The sequence below is a fragment of the Metopolophium dirhodum genome, chromosome 6 (genome assembly GCF_019925205.1).
Source record: "Metopolophium dirhodum isolate CAU chromosome 6, ASM1992520v1, whole genome shotgun sequence".
Lineage (NCBI taxonomy): Eukaryota > Metazoa > Arthropoda > Insecta > Hemiptera > Aphididae > Metopolophium > Metopolophium dirhodum.
The window spans coordinates 18,376,775-18,396,982 of record NC_083565.1 but is presented as its reverse complement, the minus strand read 5'-3'; the positions used below and the strand labels follow the sequence as shown (position 1 = coordinate 18,396,982).

The following is a 20,208-nucleotide window of genomic DNA, read 5'->3' as shown; positions in this document are numbered from 1 at the left end:
GGTTGTGATATAATTATTGTAAATGTTAATATAATACAAAAATAAATAATCTGAAACATATCTTTATTAAATACGTTTCTTCAAGAAACTTCAGCTAAAAAAGGTGGATAAGTGGATGTCGCTCTACTGTACAGTAGGTTACAAGTGGGTCACTATAATGGATGGTGTTAAATTTAAATTCAATGATATAATATCATTGTATAAGAAAAACGATTCTGAGCGAAAACGATCAGTCAGCCTATGATATTACCAAGTATTTGATGATATTATTGTGAATAAAGTAATTTATATATACCTAACCTATTTACGTAGGGCATTGTTTTAAATTTTCAATCCTTAGCTATAAAAATTGAACATTTTATTAACGTTTAACTACAAAATAATTTATAAATTATATATTTGATAAATAGTGTCAAAATTTGAAATTTAAATGCCTATAAATAAAAACTGTGACCAAGGATTTTTAATATTTTTCAAATGTCATTGTAACAATGTAGTAGGAGCCTTGTATTAAATTTTCAAGTTTTTTTACTCAACAAATAAAATTTTATTGATATTTATAGAAAAAAAAAACTAAAAAAATTGAAAACTGACAATACCCGTAAGCCGCTCAAAAAGAGTCAAATTATTTTCAAAATGTTGTCGTGTATAGACAATGCTAACACAAACATTCAGTGAAATTTTCAAGTATCTACAGTCATACGTTTTTTAATTACAACAAAATAAGAAAAATCCTTACACGAGAAATCGAGTAAATATCAAATGTTGTAAAAATATGAATTTCAAAAGCTCATAAAAATTTAATTTGACTTTATTGTAGAATTTTTTTTTTTTGTTTAAGGTAGATAAACTTATGGATAATCTTGTATTACATTTTCAAATCTTAGATTGAAAAAGAAAAATTTTTATGAATTCTCAACACAAAATAATTTGCTAATTTTCGTGATTTTTTCGTATTTTGTCAATATCTGAACTTTAAATGCCTATAAATAAAAACTGTGACTAAAGATTTTTAATATTTTTCAAATGTCATTGTAACAATGTAGTAGGAGCCTTGCATTAAATTTTCAAGCTTTTTTACTCAACAAATAAAATTTTATTGATATTTGTAAAAAAAAAAACTAAAAAAAATTAAAACTGAAAATGTCCGGAAACAGCTCAAAATAAGTCAAAATATTTGGAAAATGTTATGGTGTATATAAAATGCTAATATAAACATTCAGTCAAAATGTCATGTACCTACGGTCATTTGTTTTAAAGTTACACCAAAATCGATTTTCTCGAAAACAGATTTTGCGTAAAAATTCCCGTTTTTCCTTAATTTTTCTTTTGTTTTTCTTGTCGCTTTTGAAAACTACTGAGAAATTTTTACCTTTGACTCCACAAAGTACCAACTAGATTCACTTTCCTACCAGAAAAGTTACTGTTGAAGAAAATCCAAGCACTTTTACTGTCCTAAAAGGTGATGACAGACACAAAAATAAAAATAATAAATAAAAAAAAAAAAACACACATCATTGTAAAATCAATACATTCATCGCTTAACTCAGAATCTAAAAAAACACACATCATTGTAAAATCAATACATGCATCGATTCGTTGAGAATCTAAAAAAACACATATCATTGTAAAATCAATACATTCATCGCTTCGTTCAGAATCTAAAAATGTATAAGTAATAAGTAGGTATAGAAAAATATTTGATCGTATTATTTCATATTTTCCACTAAGTGTGGATTTAGTGATAAGTGATAACCATTCAATAGTGTGAGATAGGTAGCATTTATTTCATTCTTAATAATAGTGCTTTGCCGACCGTACGGGTTTCGAAAAATAGGCAATTATATTTTATTTCGTCAACAGTAAAATATTTGGTGAACAGAGATAATAATATAAATAGATAATTTAATTATTTTGCGAACAAAAAGCAAATAGAGAATTGAAACAATTTTAGTAAGTAATTCAGTCCTTGCTATTATTCATATTAAACATTAAAGTGAGATTTTGAAAATATACACATGAAAACTTACTGTCAGAGGTTAACTTCAAAGTTCCAACAGTTTTGCTACTATATTTTAGTACCTAATACATAGTTTGGTCAACGCCAATTTAACGAAGGGCTATATAGCCTATATAGTATAACGTAGGTACATTTATCACAGACCTCGGACCTATTTAGAAGCCAATGTCACAGCGTTTTTATTATTTCCTGCATGAGCTGTACCTATATTATATATTATTAATTTATGTAACCCGTATAATACAATAATAAGGGTATAGGTAGTTATATCATGAATAAATTGTATAGGTAGTTCGGAAAAATATATTATACTCTCTGACAAATTGTTGAATATAAATGCAAAATTTTTTTTATTACTTTCCAGTTGAACACTTTGTCGATTACACGACAGTTCTCCCGGATAGCTGCTGCTACCATAAGCCAGAGGCAGTGGCGTCACCATTCCGAAGGGACTACTGGCAGCCACAGACAACAACTACTGCTGTATGGACCACGGTCCAGGCGGAAGAGCACGACAATATGGAAGAGATGCCCATCAAGTGTCGGCTCAATTCATACCGGTACTACTATCCCGGATGCGAACGGGCGCTGATGGCGTGGATTCGTAGAAGTGCCGACGTCCTGTTCGTCCTCGGTTACTGTGTCATATCATTTTTGAAACTGTGTTTTCTAGGCATTCTGAGGTAAACTGGACCTAGACGATTTTTGTAGTATTTTATTCCGTAAGGATCAATACGATCTTTATACCCGTACAATTATAGATTAAACAAGGATACATCCTGAATATTGATGAATATATATGCAGCTATATAGCATACCTATACTTTATATATACGAATAGACAGTGCGTATACGTCTATACATTATTCATCACACTTCCTGCGAACACAACATCTTATTCAATTTCTAAGTAGAATTTGTACCTTTTGTATTTAAATGAGCGTATTGACTTATTGAGTTTTCCAACACTGCGGTCGCTGCCGTTGATTTTAAAATATATATATGTATATTATACGAAATAAATTCAATAGAATAATTATTAGTCTTACTACTTATTATGTATCTATACAAATATTGCCTTATATAAACAGCTTATAAATAAACTGCTTGATAAATAGGTCCAGAAATGTTGAATCACTTAGAATAGAAATGTATTAAACAAGAATTAAAAACCTATCTTTTTAACTATTTACTAATCTATTCTATATAGATATGTAATTCATTTTAATACTTCTATTTCTAAATGTTTTTTGTTTTTTATTTTATCCCGCACTGCGTTATTGATTAATGAATTAGTCGAAATACTCTAAACATTTCATAATATCTATAAATATATCTATTCTTCATATATCCATAAAAAAAATGCAATCATATTAGACGAGAACACAAATTGAACTTAATGCCCCTTATTACGATTAAAAATATTCAAATATTTAGTTATTTATTCTAAAGAGATTTTCAAAATTACGAAAATGAATTTCCAAAAAATTCGTTACCATTTTTCTTTGAATTTATGATTAAAATATTTATTTTTACAGGTATGAAATACGAGAAATGATCCAAAAAATAAAAATACTTCATGGAGATACAGCACGACTAGAATTAGTCAATGTACCCCAACAAGCTACAGGGAAGTTGTTACAAAAAGTTGAACATAATGGTAGCGTAGTACGTGTATCTACTCCTATGAGACAAGACAGTCAGATAGGTTAGTACAATATTTTTGAGTGCATATTATATATATCATACATTATAATAATAAAATAATTTATTTTATCGATAATTCTCCAGCTAGAATTTCAAACACATAATTAATAAAGATATTACATTTAAATTCTAATTTCAGAAGGAAGTTTAGATGCAGTGAAACCACTTTTAAAAGGTCGTTCAATAGAAGCGACATTCAGGGTAAAGTCCTCGAACACGGACGGCAATGAATCAGACACTAATAGCCACAGTGCGTTATTATTGTGTGATGACAAACGATTGACAGGCTCATCTAGTAAGAGTAACTACGAACTTCACGAGTTAAAAGATGTAAACCGACTACTAACCACCAGACATAAGAATCAAATATGACTACGAAGATGCGTGGCCGCTTGGTTCCGATTGATTGACAGTAACCAAAAATTCCCATTGTTGGCGACACCAAAACCGCATAAAATTTATTAAACCAAAAATAAATAAAAACAATAAAATATTGTTAAAATTGGAAGATACATTTTTTACGTGATACCTATATTAAATTAATTCAAAAGGAATAAAAAAGAAAAACTACTATGAAAATAGATTTCGAAATAAAAAATAAAAATTATAATTTGTCATTATACAAGTACACAAAATAAATAATTTAAAACATCGTAATCACTTATTAACTGATTAACTGCAAGGCATAAATGTGATTGGAGTAGACTACATGGTGCTACATGTCAATAAATTGATTAAGTATAACAATAATAATTAATAAAAGAAATGTTTAATGATTAAAATCAACTTATAAAAACATGTATGTGGTTATGTTGAATTAATTTTATGAATCATCCATTGATTGTGTTCGAAGGATTTTCATTACCTCAATAACTTTTTTGTAGATACTTATTTCAAGTTTAATATTTTTTTTCTTCAAATTCTATTACATCATTAATTGAATCCTTATATTCTGCCTTAACTTTTTGTGATAGTGACATTTATAGGTCGATTTTTAAAAAAAAAGTCAACTTTTGTAAGTAAAATATAATTTGGTACTCCTTAAATAAATTGTATAAAGATAAATTATAGTAATACATATTATTTCCAACTATTACACTAAAGATTGAATGAGCCAAACTTCTATATTTTATTTATATTGTAACTAAATAGTGAATAACAATTTTTCCAGCAATCTATTGGCAACCTAATGTAAATGTTTCTTTCATTCAAAAAAATTTTTTTTGTGAACTCAAAAGTTTTAATATTATACAATTTTGAGAAATACTGCTAGCAAAACATTTAAACAGATAATCTATAGGGATTGAAATATTTGTTTAAGTGTCTAAAGAGATATGAGTACAGTATTACTTTTTTAGTACCTACTTCTTAAAAGGAAAACGTCCTACATAATTGTTATTACCTATATGAATTTATAAACACAAATATAATACAACAACAAATTATTATATACTCTCATTAAATCTTGAATGTATTCGAACCATATTAATATGGTGTTTACACACCTCTGGTGACCAGTTTTTATATTTTAACTAAATTAAATTCTATTTGTCTTGTTATCAATTAATGTATTCATAAATGCCTATGGTATATGGTTATCCAACAAGTCTACTTAGATAATATATTATAATCCCCTGTGGGACACATAAGAAAAGATCTACAAACTCGATAGAAGTTTAATTCGAGTAGCTCAAAGTGGGATACCTCAATAGATTAAATTGAATAGATACAAATTGTTTAAATAACGATTTTGAAAAGATTAACTATCTAGTTAAAAAAATAAATGATTTTACTTCCAGTAAAAATATGATTAGGTAATTACTTTCAAATTTCAATAAACTATAAAGCATTCTATATGCTAATGAGTACATAATGAACTCAAAACTCGATTTTGCAGTTAAATTTATATAGGTATTTAAATACCTACTAAACCTAATTTCCTTATTAATATAACTATTTAATTGTTGAAAATCTAAAACAAGATCATTACAACCTACTTATTTCTAATTTATTATAAAATAGTTATACTTCTTATCTTTAATGTTTTAGTTTTCCAATGAAGCAAAATTTTATAATACTGTTAATTCTAATTATGTATAGCCTATTTTCTTGTGTCATGGACTTGTCGCTTCCCAATTGTCTTTAATACAATCATGAAAATGTATGTAAAAGTTTGACTGTACTAGCGAAATCGTGGTTAGGTATGTTTTATTTGTTATTAATTAAAAATAAAATGTTAAAATGTTTGTTGTACAATAAATGTTGTAAACTTTGTACTATTATTTTTTAAGCATTCCTAGAGCTATTATAATTATTATTAATATTATTATTAAAATAATGATTTATCAATATTGTTTTTTATCATAATCTAAAACACCTATCCTTCATTATCCTGTCATATTACATACTATTATTCTACTAATCTTGACACATAAACAATAATAAATAAATAGTGTTATAAATATTTATTTTAAATAAGCTTCAAATTTAATTATTTATAATTATTTATATTATAGTTATTAATTACCTATTAATAAAGTTATAACTTATAAGTTTTAACTAACCTTTAGATCTTCATCAACTTGAAGCACATAGTCTATGTTACTACCACCAATAACTACCTAGATCTCAAAATAAAAATATTAAGTTAATGATTTTAAAATAATAACGAAAAAGTTCAATATACATACAGGAGATTTTGTAGACTTTTTCACACTCTTTTTCACTTCAAAAACTGATTTTGGGGTCGAAGACAATTTTGAATAATACTCCATTGCAATTTTACTTCCAACCAAAGAGTTATTCTTCAATAAAGAAATGTCTAAAAAAATAATAATTATAAATAAATGAAATATATGAACAATGAATTACTTAATCAAATTGCATATTTTCTATTATTTTTACTAGTATCCATAGAAAGTCCTTTTGTCAGTCGACTAACTTCACTCAGAACAAAAGGAGTAATATTTTTTCCCATGATTCCTTGCTTTTCACACATCTGACGAGCATTTTTTATTGCTTTGTCAATTTCTGTTTCTTTGAAAAGTTAAATCATGTTACTTATTAGTCATATTGTATTATTATACGCTATTTTTATATGAAAATGTTTATAATACAAAATATATTTACTTTTTATTCTTTCTTCTAGTATTGGAACAGCTAACAGAACACCAGATCCTGTATTTTGACATTGTTCTAGAAGGCCAGCTGCTTCACAGGGCGAAGTTACATTACATACAGACTTATATCCGCTTTGTTTAGTATAAAATGCAGGAAATTCTCCATTTGAATCATATGAAGCAACACAGACACCCACAGTTTCCTTTAATTTAAATAGTAAATTAGTGAAGTATGTGTTTGTCATAATTATTCCAAAATGACACTACATAAATACTTACAAGGTATTCTAAAGTTCGTCCTATATCAAGTATAGATTTTATACCAGCAGATACAACCATTATTGCACATCTGGACAACTCAATTAAATCAGCACTTACATCTAAGGAATTTTGACCATCTATATGAACTCCACCAATTCCACCTAAATATAACAAAAATCAATTATCTAACAATAATATGTTTTTAATATTTTTTCAACATTATTTGAAATTTTTACAAAATTAATTATGCCAGTAACATACCAGTAACAAAGAATTTTATGCCCAAAGCATTAGCAATAACTAATGTACCGGATACTGTGGTTCCACCATTTAAACCCTATAGTGATAGTTAAAACATTACAATGCAGTAATTAGGGTTTGTTTTAATAAGAAATCGTAGGTATACTTATTTAAAAATATAATATATAGGAAGATGTTTTAAGATTTACTTGGCTGAGTACATAAGGAAAATCTCTCCTTGAAACTTTGACTGTTTTTTTCTCAGCCGATAAGCCAAGAACATTGATTTGTTCAGGACACATACCGGCTTTAACTCTCCCATTAATTATACCAATTGTAGCCGGAATTATATTCTATACAGAAAAAATATGAATTACAAAATAAACTATATAATACCTATTGGCTATTGGGATTTCTATTCACTTATAATAATTACATGTGACTTGATGATGTGTTCCATTTCCAAAGCAGTCTCCACATTTGTTGGGTATGGTAATCCGTGTGTAATAAGAGCTGATTCTAATGCAATTACTGGTTTGTGGTTATTCAGAGCATTTTTAACTTCGGGGGTGACATCTATAGAATTTCTGGAAAAATATCGGCAAACATACTTGAAATTTCCCTTCATAATGAAACTGTAATGCTATTTTATTGTATTCCAAATATTACAACTTATACGTTATACAGAAATGAACGAACAACAAATTCAAAACTGGTAGGTAGGTATATACAAATAAACTGTAGTACTTTGGTAGCTATAATCACTATAGGTAAGGCATGAGGTTTGGTATAAAGATAAAACACTTATGAGAACATTCAACTGTATATATTTTACTGTACTCATTATAACATAATAACAATATCTAATTAATTCAATAAACATCCAATTGATCGACCTTTGTAGTCCGTAAACAGATAGATAAACTAGCATAGTAGATTAACAAATATTAAAAAATATGATAATAAAAAAATAATAATTACATAGATGTCTAATAGAAATACAAAAAAAAAATCAGTACTCTATGCTTTTTTGTATACTGCTGGTAGTTGTAGATAATATTATTATGTTCAATGTTGTTATACATAATATTATTATTTCCTTCAAAATATATCACTCAAATACCACCCACAAGTCACAACTCACAGGGCTACAGCCTACTTCAATATTTTGACTGGCACATTTAAGACGTCAATAACAAATTTAAATATAATCAACCAATTTATACAAGTTTTACAATCATCATAATTATTAATTTACCATTACTTTTTTTTGAAAATCTTTGTATCTTGACATTTTTAAAAGTTTACTTTACACAACAGGCGATTCGAACGTAAATAGTCCAGGCCTTGAAACCGATATTAAATCCAAAACCGAAACCGAAAAAAAAATTGGAAACCGGTATATAAAATAGAAACCAAAACCGAAATTTCCTTATACTGGTATTGAAAAATTTAAACCAAAATCGAAAAAAATAAAACCGGTATCGGGTATATACAAAATTGAAACCGAAACCGACATTTTTTCAATCGGTTTCAAGCCCTGTAAAAGTGATAACCCAAAATGTATATTAGGTATTCCATTTATGCTTCAAATAATTTAGAAAATGCTTTTATTTTATCATTACCACTCTATTTATTCCTACCTAATAAAAAAGTCAACCTTTATATAAACAAATTATTATTTTAGATTATTGCCTTTTTTTATGACGATTATATAATAAAATACATTATATATAGAAATATGTATAGAAATTAGAAATGTAAAAGATATTATAAGAAAGATACAGGTTATCACTCATATAATTTCTCAAAAAGTCCAATAAAATAAAAAGATTAATAATTTTTTTTTGTTATAAGCGACGGCGCCCTTTTGAGGACTAAGATTTTGGTGCCCCCTGTCAACCCCCCCCCCCCTAAATACGCCACCGAGTTGGATACCTAGGTACTACTGGTTTTTAGTAGGTATAACATTGAAACTAGATACCTAGATATCTAAAATTATGGTTTTGCATGGCATGTACCTCGGTAACACTCTGCAGTCTGCTGTAAATGTCAAGTACTCGGGTGTACCTTGAAGTTGAGTAGGTCACTGTAATATAGACATGTTATATTTGAATTTTTTTTTTTATTTTTAGGAGAAAATATACAATTTACATCATGGTCATAATGAGTATATTTTGTGGGTTAAAAAAATAGAACATGAGTTACATAATTTGGGGAAAGAAGTCACCCATTGGTGAGCACTTACAATTTAATTTGGTCTTGTGTATTTCATTTTATTTTTTTTTTAATGTAATAAATCTCTGCACCATTTTCATTTAAGTTGCCTTGGAGGGCTACCTGGGATTGTGGTGGATAACAAGATCTTGATGAGAGGATTTGAATAAATAGATAGATGGTAATGAAATTTTCCATAGGAACATTTAGCTTTGTCGTAAATTTTTTTTAAGTTACAATCTATGTGTAGAGTATGGTTTGATATATATGGAGGGACATTTACTCATTTGCTTAAGGTCATATTTTGAATAACTTATATCATATTTAGATTGGAATTTTTAGCATTTCTCCATAGCTGGAGCCCGTGTGTCCATATGGGTTTTAATAAGGTTTTGAATAAAAGGAGTTTGATATTAATAAAGGTGACTTTGTTACCAATTAAATGTTTGTAAGCATACGAAGCCGATTGTTTACGGATAGTCTTTTTCACTTAAATATTGAACCAAGTTAAGCGTCAATCAAATGTTAGACAAAGGTATTTTACTGAAACATTTGTATTTAATGTTAAATTATTAAGCATCAAAAAACGGTTATTACAGTATTTCGACAGTTTTATTTTTTGATCAAAATTCAAAATAATTATAGTATTATTGTTCTAAGTATACTGTATATGTCATCATAAATGTATATTGCTATTAATTATAGTAATTTATTCGGTATTCCACTATTAGTAACGTGATAGAAATCAATGGCGTGCTAAAGTTGGACAATTGCCTCAATACCAAAATATGGGGGTGGGTACCGGATAATGGATTTAGTACTATAACTTTTTTAATAATATTTATATAATTATATTATACAGTATAAGAAAAAAATGTAGACTAAGAGTTGAGGATGGGTGGTCATTGGTCAAATGGTATAGTTTGCCTCAGGTCTGAAAATTGTTTAGCACGTCATTGAGTTATACAATATAAATACCCATTAAGCAAGAGCTTAAAATTAGTCTAAATATTTTGAAATTTCATTGAGTATAAAAAATGATAATTTAAGTAACAGACAACAGTAGAATGTTTCAAGTAAAAATAGCTTAAACTAAAACCAACAATTTTCAACACTTAAAGCAAAACAAATATAGTATATATTTTGTCAATTGAACCATAAATATGGTTTGAGAGAAGAGGTATAGTGCGCATTCACCACTTTCTATTCAATATCAATATGTGTTTTAAATCTGATATTGAGTAAGTATGGTAACTACCTATATAGTATGTATTTTTTTACTATTAAAATAAATTCTAGATGTGTTAACTGTTCAGACATCTAATACCAAAACTACCAAAAGAAAATTGATAGTAATATATTATATTATATTATATTATATTAGAAAGAAGTAAAGACCATGAAATACATTACATTAGAGTAATTTATCTAGTGTTCATAAGTATTCAGTAAGCAGGTACTCTAACCAATAATTTTTGAATACACCTAAGCATAGAGTAACTATGGGTATAATATACAGTGATTATCTTGGGTCAATCAATATCAAATTTATTAGTTATAAGTTATAAGTCTAGTTATCTAGTCTTTATAAACGAGAAATACCACGTTATAATATATATATTACGTAGGTATATTTAGTACCGCAATAACCTAAAGATTATGGGTAGTCAAATAGTACAATACATTATTAACACTATATGTCTTGATTTGAGTGTAATCTCTTTTGCTCTGGAGCATAAAGATCTTAATTGATACGTTACTGACTGTAACAGATAATTACATAAATAGGCACCTCCCAAAACCAGCCAACTTAGTAGAGCTATATCTCGCCATGGAAGTAGAATGAGGGGTTTATAGCCCTATCGGATTTGGTTTAGTACCTAAATGTAAATTGTGTATTATAATCATGTAAATTTGTATTAGTTATATTTTTAGAATATACGTTGTGTACCAGAAACATAGTAGACAGATAGACCATATAGGCCCCCTATATAAATTCATCATGCTACAAATATGTATCTCACCAACGGATTAATGAAAATGAAAATTTTAACGTGAACACTTATAAAAAATATTCTTATTAATTAAAAATATTTTTAATATAAATTGCATCGTGAAGATCAAATGTTGGTAGTGGTTTAAATGATTATTATTGTATCAAAACATATATCTAAACATTTTGAAAAAACCTTTGCTAAATAGGTAATAACTAATAAGTGTTACATTAAATGAATAATTGCTCTGTATAATATTTTATATATATATATATATATATATATATGAGATTTATTTAAATCTAATTAATTAATAAATAAATTTAATTAAAAAAACACATTGTAAAACCAATACCTATTACACTCATCGCTCCGCTCAGAATCCAAAATGGGATTCTTATATATCTTGTAGTATACAACAGGTATACCTATAGGTGGGTAACATAGACAGCGGCGTACGGAGGGGAGAGCTGGATAGGGCTAACGAGCTAACCCCCCCCCCCCCCCCCAACCCATTGCCTATTATTATTACTTTTTTAAAAATATTTATCAAGTTTCAACTGTTGTCAACTAGTAAGAATGACGTAAATTTATATATGCCTTACCAGAATGAAATCGAAATCATATTTGCATAAAAATATTCCTAAAATAATTAGTAATTTTTTGGTAAAAGTATGAAAGACCTTGTCAAGACTTTGCTATACAAATTTAATATTGTATACATTTTGAACCACAAATTAAGTGGTTTTATCAAAATTTGAAAACAAAATTTAGTTTAAAATTTAAATGCTTATAAAAAATAATCGTGCCTATTCACCTATCACCAATGTATCATTAATACTTTTAAATAGCTATAATAAAAACGTATGATGAATCTCATATTAAATTTTTAAGCTATTTGACCAAACAAATAATTATTTAATGACTTTTTTAGAAAAAAAAAACTAAATTTAATCAAATACAATCCAAGTAAAAACGGTTTAATCAGGGTCACCAAATAATTTTAACAAATTTTTATTTATTTTTGTTTTTCCTGATTATTCAAAAAAATATTGAGAATTTTCGATTTCGACCTCTGCTTCCAAAAACCTCCATCGAAGCTTATGATAAGACCATTTTTTCTACTAGAAAAGCTGAGAAGTTGACGTTGTACAAACATTTTCAAATACCCATCTAAACGTTTGCAATTATTAGATTGGACCAAATAAAAATAAAATTCAAAAGATCCTGAATATAGGATCCACGTTTTGCTCAGGCAATACCTTAAATACTTATGGATGGCCATTGATAGAAGGAAAATAATAAGTAACTATACTCTATCGGTAGGTATTAGGTATAACAATATTATGAGCCATGAGGTGTAGGTCACCTAAAATTATTTGAGCAAACACCAATTTTTTTTTATATATGCCACTTACTAACTTGGGTAGTACATATATAATATTTATTATTCAATAATAATAACTAATATCCAATAGGTAAAACTATAATAAATAATAACTATAAGGCTTAGAACTTCTAGATTTTTCATACTTGTCTAGAAAGTTCGCAGAATAATGTAAGTGATGTATAAATATGTTTCATAACACAAGAATGTTAAGTATATTGAAAATTTTATTTTGCAAATAAATGCATATTTGAATATATTAGACAAATTAAGAGCATATACATATGGTACAAATTTTAAAAATATATCGAAAATGTTAGTATTTTGAGAAATTGTAAATTCAGATGCTTTTAAAAAAGGTGCACACGTGTGTATATTTAATATTTTAATATAGCTATGTATAAACAATTAATTTTTGATTTTGGATAAAATTTTCAAGGTTTTTGACTAAGCCTAGTCATTTTTATCAACACTTCAAAATGCCTGTATAGTAATAATTGCTTAAAATTAGTTAAAATATTTTGAAAATTTCATTAAGCATAGAAAATTATAATTTAAATTAACAGTGGGATGTTTCAAGCATGCCCTGATAGGTATGAATATCCAGGGCTATATACGAAATGTTAAGGCGGGGCCGTGGGTCCTATTTAGTGGGTGGCGGGTGTTACTTTTGGGTCTCAGAGACAGTCCAATTTTAAGTATATATTATATATATTATGAATTAAGACTGAGAATAATGACCCGATAATTTATTTTTGTAAAGGCCGCGAGGCCCTGTGCCACTGCACAGCTCGAAGCCTCAAGCCTTCAACCGGTTCAAGTTTTTCAATTAATATATATTAATACAATATATCAATAATAATATATTGTGAGAGTTGCAACAAATTAACAAAAATCGTAAATATCCAATTTTGTCAAAATATTCAGACGCTCATGCGTTATACAACATTTGTGGAAACTTATATGGAAACCATATTACATTTTAAAACTTTTGGAATGAATATTAGAAATTATATGAATTTTATACGACAAAATAATTTGCAAATTTTTATAAATTTCGTGAACATTTGAACTGTTAAAATTTCAAACTTTTTTCCCAAAAACAAAATTTATATCATCTCGTTGAAAATTTCAATTATCTAGTTATTTATTTTTGAGTAACAAAAAGACATCAATTTATGATTTTATACAAATTCTCATTTTTTGTTTTACTCGGTTTTTTTGATAAGTACTTTCTATATATTATTTTCCTTTGACCTTAAAATTTAGCAACTATACCTAGATCCAATTAACTTCCAGAAACCACTCTAAATTTAAAATCACTTCACATTTTAACAACTCCTTTCTGAACTATTTTATACATATTTTTATTCAGTAGTTTTTAAACTAAGACATTTATATGATGATATCATGTATTTAAATCTAATAACAAATAGATACTTTACAATGCTGTTGGAAATAGATATAATATGAAAATTGATTATTATAAGATCAATGATTGAACGTCTATACTGAATTAGGTACTCTAATTAAGACAGAAAGCACAACAAAATGTTGACAAGATTTTCTACAAACAATATAAATATATACTATAATATAAAAACTAGTTTGTGAGCATACAAATTAATACACAGAATACAAGAAACACAAACCGAAATTTCTGGCGAAAAATTTGATACCATCCATCATGTTTTAATGAAAAAGAAATATCTTAAAATAATAGAAATTCCAAATAAACCATTGTTTTGTTTCAGTAAAAAAAATATAAATATAAATTATTTTTTTAAGTTTTAAACAAAATAAAAATCAAATATTTTATTTAAATTAATGAATTTATAAAATTTAAGAATATATTGGATTATGCAAAATCATAATTTTTAGATATATTTATAATATTAAAATTAAAAATTGTAATTTATGTATAAATATGCTACCTTTTTGTTTACTTAAATAAATATTATATTATTACCTACTAATAACAGGTATATATAAAATACTGAGTCAACATTATATTATTACAGTACAATCTATTAATTTTAAAATTATATAATACTTCAATACCATAAGTAAATGGTTTATATTATAATAATTAAATATACAGTTATAATTTGTTTTCAAATCTGTAATTAATTTTTAAATTCAAATACATTTTTAGTTTTTAATTACTTTTAAGTGCAACATAAAATATACCGTATAATCCAATTAAAAATATTATATTATCAATTATAATAAAAAGATAGTTTTTTAATTTAAATTTTTTATCCATTAATATTGAGTGAAAAATTATGATCTAATACTTTCACATAAAAAGTTTTCTGAAAGCAACAAGTAAACAAGAGATTTATAATATGAGTTGCCTTTAGGCATAAAATATAATAACATCTTACAACATAAAAAATAATATTATATTTGCTTAACTTTTTAACTACTATCATAAAGTCATACCTAATCATAGATAAAATAAAATATAAAATTATTTTAAGGTATACAAAGTTAAGTATATTTGATACTGTGTACAAGTATTAACCCAACTCCACATCGTCAACATTTTTTTTTTTACTGTGGTTTTTATTATTTTATAATTAATTATTTTTCGTTTTTTATTACATATATCTTGCTGAGTCAGTTGTTATTGACAAGAATTATATATGTATATATAAATCACTATTGTGATGAAAATAAATGACAATAAAAAATTAGTTTCACAATAATAGTATAGTCATATAAATACACAAATTCACAGAGCCTATGGTTAAAAGAGAAGCAATTTTCACCAATAATTGTGCATCCATATAATAATATATTATGTTATATATAATTTACATTAATACAACTAGTGTATCATTAAATTATTTTTTCTTTGATGCAACACCATAATATTATAAACGTATAAAAACTGGAGTGAAAATTGCTACTTATTTAGTAAACAATTGGAAATCAGTATCCAAAATAGGGAAAACTCAAAGTAAAAATAAATTATGTCAGAAGAATTAGAGTTTTCGAAGATCCAATACAAATACCTGAAAAAAAAAAATAAAAGTCATAAAAAATCATTCCAAACACTTGTAAGCTCAATTGTTTTAACTTCTAGTATATACTAGTTGCATTTAACAATACCAAGATATTTCCGATTTATATAAATAAGTAACACTACATTATTAAAAATTATAATATTTGACAAAACCGTAAATACTATACTCACACTTCCATCAGATGCACTTGCCCCAACTTTGTCACCCCTAGAATTCCAGCAAACTTCAAAAATACCCCCTGTTCCTTTATAACTATGAACTAATTGACCACTCTGAAATAAAAATAGCAGAATTATTATTTTATCCAAGAATAAAATGGAAGTTGACTGTTTTTTAATATTTTTATTATTATTTCTGATGTTTTTATATAAATAATAAATATTTACTTGTGTTGACCATATGTGAACACATTTATCAAAACTGCCAGATGCCAAAAACTTTCCATCGGGTGAGAAGGCTACACTGTAGACAGGTTCAGTATGCTTGGTCAGAGTATGTATGCATGCACCTCGCTCAACATCCCACAAACGTACAGTTGAATCAAATGATGCACTGGTAATATTTATAATAAATTATTAACGCTCTTGTTTAGACAGAAATTAATTATTGTACTTACCTAGCAAGTATTAGATTCATGTTTGGATTGGCGGTTCCTGGACCAGTTGGACTCCATTTAATTGTATATATTTCTTTGTTATGTGCTTGTAAATCATGCACACAAGTATCTTGTTTCATAGACCATATCTTCAAAGTCATGTCATCTGAACAAGAAGCTAATAGATTTCCTTGAGGATCCCATTTAATAGCATTAACTTCATTCTAAAATGTATTTCAATAAATTATAAAGTAACTCAATATTTTTAGTTCTTAAAGGTAAAAAAATTATGGTGCCTAACAGGACGTGTATGTGTTGTCTCCGACTTACAAGTACGTAACATAGCAAATTTATACTCAAAAGTTCACGTTTAGCTCCATTAGTTTAAAAAATGTATATGAATCAACCTATTACGAAACTTGATGGTTAGAACATTGTCTATGTTAATATGTTGGTTAAACAATTCAGTTTTTAAGTGAGTTAAGAGCATTTTTAATTTACGCTATATTATATAAACAATTTTGAAAAATTACAAAATTGAACTATCGTAAAAAACCAACATACAAACACAGATAATGTACTTACCATCAAGTTTCATAATAGGTCGATTCACTTGAATGTTTAAACTAACGGTGGTAAACGTGATATCAGAGTGTAAATTTGTTATGTTACCTATTTGTTAGATGGAGACACATGCAGGTTTGGCCAACAAACCCAAGATTTAAAATCCTATACACAATATCACCGGGTGGAATCCCCTTAAATAATAACTTACTGTATGCCCTTGGAATGATTTTACTGGTCGATCAACACCTAAACGACAAACATGTATACATTGATCAGTACTACATGATGCAAAACTACTGTTTGATTGCCAATCTACATCCAATGCTGGTGCTGTATGGAATGCAAATTGCTGATTACACTGGCCTGAAGCAGCATCCCAAATAATAGTAGTCTAATATAAATAAACAAAAAATCATGAATCAAAAGTAGAATGGAAGTAAAATAATACTATTTACCTTATCAACTCCGGCACTGAGTATATAATTTCCTCTTTTATTCCATTTTAAAGCAAATATTGGACCCTTATGTTGACCAAGGGTGCTTGATATTCTACCATCTGTCATCCAAATTCGAGCATAACCATCATAGGAACCAGTAGCTAATAATGTTCCATCACACTAAACATAAATAATAGCTATAGGTAACAAAATAAAATAATTATTAAAAATGTAAAAAATAAGTTACATACATTCCAATCAAGGGAAGTAACATCTTTATTACTGGGTACTTCAGTTCCTCCTTTTTGAATACAATGTCTCAATATAAGTTGAGAAGGAGAACCTGAACTGTCAGCCATATCCCAAATACGCGCTGTACTATCTCCTGATCTATAAATTCAAATTTTTTTAAATTTTTTAAAATTAAAAATGTAAAATGCTAGATGACCCTTGGACTTAGGTTTTAAGTATTTATAGTACTTATTGATGAATATATACGTGAATTTATTATCAGGCGCCTAACTCAGAATTTAAAATTGTAAAGTAATACATAATAATGTAATAAAAGGTGTTTGAATAATATAATTACCCAGAAGCAAGCAAATCAGTGGTTGGATTCCACGCACAAATGAAAACTTCAGATTCATGACCCTTAAGAATAGTAGATTTTTCAGCAGGTATTTCAATACTGCTATCTAGTTCCATTGTTTCAGTGCTAGTAACAGCTGGGGTCACCGTTGCTGTGCCTTCTTCACCATTTGTTTCTTGTGCATCATTCTTGACGACACTTTGTTTTTGTTGATTTTGACTCTGTCGACTGGCTACAATTTCCGGCATAACTGCATCAATCAAAGATAAACTCTCAGTCAGACGCTGTTCTGATCCGTCTTCTCCAACACATATCTCAGCTTCGGTATAGTGCAGACCCTTTTGAATGATACTAATCAAAGCTGCTGGTGGAACCAAAGCTCCATTGATGTTAGACTGAGAAATGTGCGATTCAATACCAAACGTATATGCTGAATGTTGAAAGCCTAAACGAAATATGCATTTAATTATAATGTAGACCAAAAAGCAATTAAGGGTTATTGCACTTACCAGATTCTTGTAGGTATCGGTAAACGAGGAAGTTCAATTCGTCACTAGAAAAAGCCATAGTTTGGATAACTTAATTATTTAAAACGTACGAAAGTTAAGCATACTCTTGGATAATAATAATAAATAATAAATATAAAAAACTTAATGCTAAGAACTAAGCCCTAAGGAAATTCGACGAAGACCCGAGTTCAGTGTTTACGATTCAGCATTCAACGCGACTGGCGAATGCACTACCGCTAAAAAAAAACCCCCGAGATAAACAAAAACTGTATATCCTCTTTGGAATATTCTTATCGTATTTTATGATAAAAAAGATAATCATATCAGAATCGTACTTTCGATTACGGCACGCGCAATTGTGCGGCCCGGTCACCGAGGTCTGAGATAGATAATAACATGACAAATTTGTCATGGATAATAATATATATTATGTGTACATAATATTATCTTTCTCAATTCTCAGTGGCACGGTTTTAGAATTTAAGATTATATATTATTATTCATATTTATTATTTGTAATTATTTATCAATTATCGGCACATGAATATTATTAATACCATGAACTATAACTATAATATACTATCTTAGTTCATGATTAATACCAATAATACCTAATTAATATTATTACCTATGTGGCATTGTGGCTATTTCTTTATTAAATATAAGGTGCATAGGTGGATAATTGATCACATCCGTGGGGAGGGGCTTGACATTTTTACCTTATCCATTTGCGTAAACACTAAACACACATTTTCAGACGCTTCAACCAACTAGCACAGAATAATTATTCCATAAAATTATTCTATGCTAGTATCATAGAAAAGAGATAACTAGCCCAATAGATAGTGGCAAAAGTGGCGTATTTAGAAATTTTTCATGGAGGGGTCCAGCTAATTTTCTAAACACATTTAAGTGGGACTCTGCCATCCACACCCCCCAGTATAACTCTGTAATAAAAATTCAGCATTTTAACTTCAAACGCTCATAAAAAATTATTGTGTATTAATTTCCACTAGAACAGCTTATGAGTTATGAGAACTATTTTATTACATTTTCAAGTTTTATGACCCAGCGAACAATTTTATCAACAATACCTAATTCTAAAAAAAATCTAATAAGACTCGTAAATTTAGTATGCCTATAAATAGCTCAAAAGAATAGCAATGTTTCGAAAATATTATGGTGCATAGAAATTGATAATATAAATCTTCAGTGAAAATGTCATGCATCTACGGTTATATTATTTTTAAAGTTACAAATACTTACAATAAAATATAAAATCGATTTTTTCGAAAACTGATTGAGTAAAAATCTCAATTTTTCGTAAATTTTTGTTTATTTTTTTCTGACGCCTTTGAAAACCATTACGGATTTTGACCATCAAAGTACCAAATAGATGCACTTGCCTACCAGAAAAGATGCTGTTGAAGAAAATCAAAGCATTTTTACTATCTATAAAGTTGATGGACACAAATAAAAATTATAATAAATTAATAAAAAAAAAAACCCCGCACATGATTGTAAAATCACAACA

General features: G+C 27.6%; 3 protein-coding genes across 3 annotated transcripts in view; 1 reads left to right on the top strand and 2 right to left on the bottom strand.

The window, feature by feature from the left end:
* The window catches only part of LOC132946803 (uncharacterized), a 76,497-nt gene extending 70,419 nt beyond the window's left edge, over positions 1 to 6,078 (top strand). Inside the window, exons 3-5 of the mRNA XM_061016884.1 lie at positions 2,385 to 2,703; positions 3,559 to 3,728; positions 3,867 to 6,078. Of these exons, the coding sequence (XP_060872867.1) occupies positions 2,385 to 2,703; positions 3,559 to 3,728; positions 3,867 to 4,099 (722 nt within the window). The 3' untranslated portion in view covers positions 4,100 to 6,078. The remainder of the gene's footprint in view (positions 1 to 2,384; positions 2,704 to 3,558; positions 3,729 to 3,866) is intronic.
* LOC132946802 (uncharacterized) overlaps positions 1 to 8,848 on the bottom strand; it is a 148,491-nt gene extending 139,643 nt beyond the window's left edge. The window contains exons 1-8 of the mRNA XM_061016883.1: positions 7,784 to 8,848; positions 7,557 to 7,700; positions 7,369 to 7,444; positions 7,126 to 7,268; positions 6,857 to 7,049; positions 6,632 to 6,763; positions 6,418 to 6,548; positions 6,292 to 6,348 (exon numbers count right to left, since the gene is read on the bottom strand). Of these exons, the coding sequence (XP_060872866.1) occupies positions 6,292 to 6,348; positions 6,418 to 6,548; positions 6,632 to 6,763; positions 6,857 to 7,049; positions 7,126 to 7,268; positions 7,369 to 7,444; positions 7,557 to 7,700; positions 7,784 to 7,975 (1,068 nt within the window). The 5' untranslated portion in view covers positions 7,976 to 8,848. The remainder of the gene's footprint in view (positions 1 to 6,291; positions 6,349 to 6,417; positions 6,549 to 6,631; positions 6,764 to 6,856; positions 7,050 to 7,125; positions 7,269 to 7,368; positions 7,445 to 7,556; positions 7,701 to 7,783) is intronic.
* Positions 8,849 to 14,894: 6,046 nt separating this feature from the next.
* On the bottom strand, positions 14,895 to 18,900 carry LOC132947196 (F-box-like/WD repeat-containing protein TBL1XR1). Its single transcript, XM_061017423.1, has 9 exons — positions 18,675 to 18,900; positions 18,166 to 18,610; positions 17,828 to 17,966; positions 17,595 to 17,756; positions 17,348 to 17,530; positions 16,594 to 16,796; positions 16,364 to 16,529; positions 16,148 to 16,249; positions 14,895 to 15,965 (listed from the first exon to the last, which is right to left on the bottom strand). Exons 1-9 carry the CDS (start codon positions 18,730 to 18,732, stop codon positions 15,936 to 15,938), a joined length of 1,488 nt encoding a protein of 495 aa, XP_060873406.1. The 5' UTR covers positions 18,733 to 18,900; the 3' UTR covers positions 14,895 to 15,935.
* Positions 18,901 to 20,208: the final 1,308 nt, after the last annotated feature.

What these genes read in the sequence shown, in the direction of transcription:
- LOC132947196 (XM_061017423.1), bottom strand. Translation starts at nt 18,732, where the DNA reads ATGGCTTTTTCTAGTGACGAATTGAACTTCCTCGTTTACCGATACCTA. An exon ending in AATCATTCCAAGGGCATACA is followed by an intron (nt 16,797 to 17,347) that starts GTAAGTTATTAT and finishes AATACATTTTAG; the next exon opens with AATGAAGTTAATGCTATTAA. An exon ending in CAAGTGCATCTGATGGAAGT is followed by an intron (nt 15,966 to 16,147) that starts GTGAGTATAGTA and finishes TTTTTTTTTCAG; the next exon opens with GTATTTGTATTGGATCTTCG.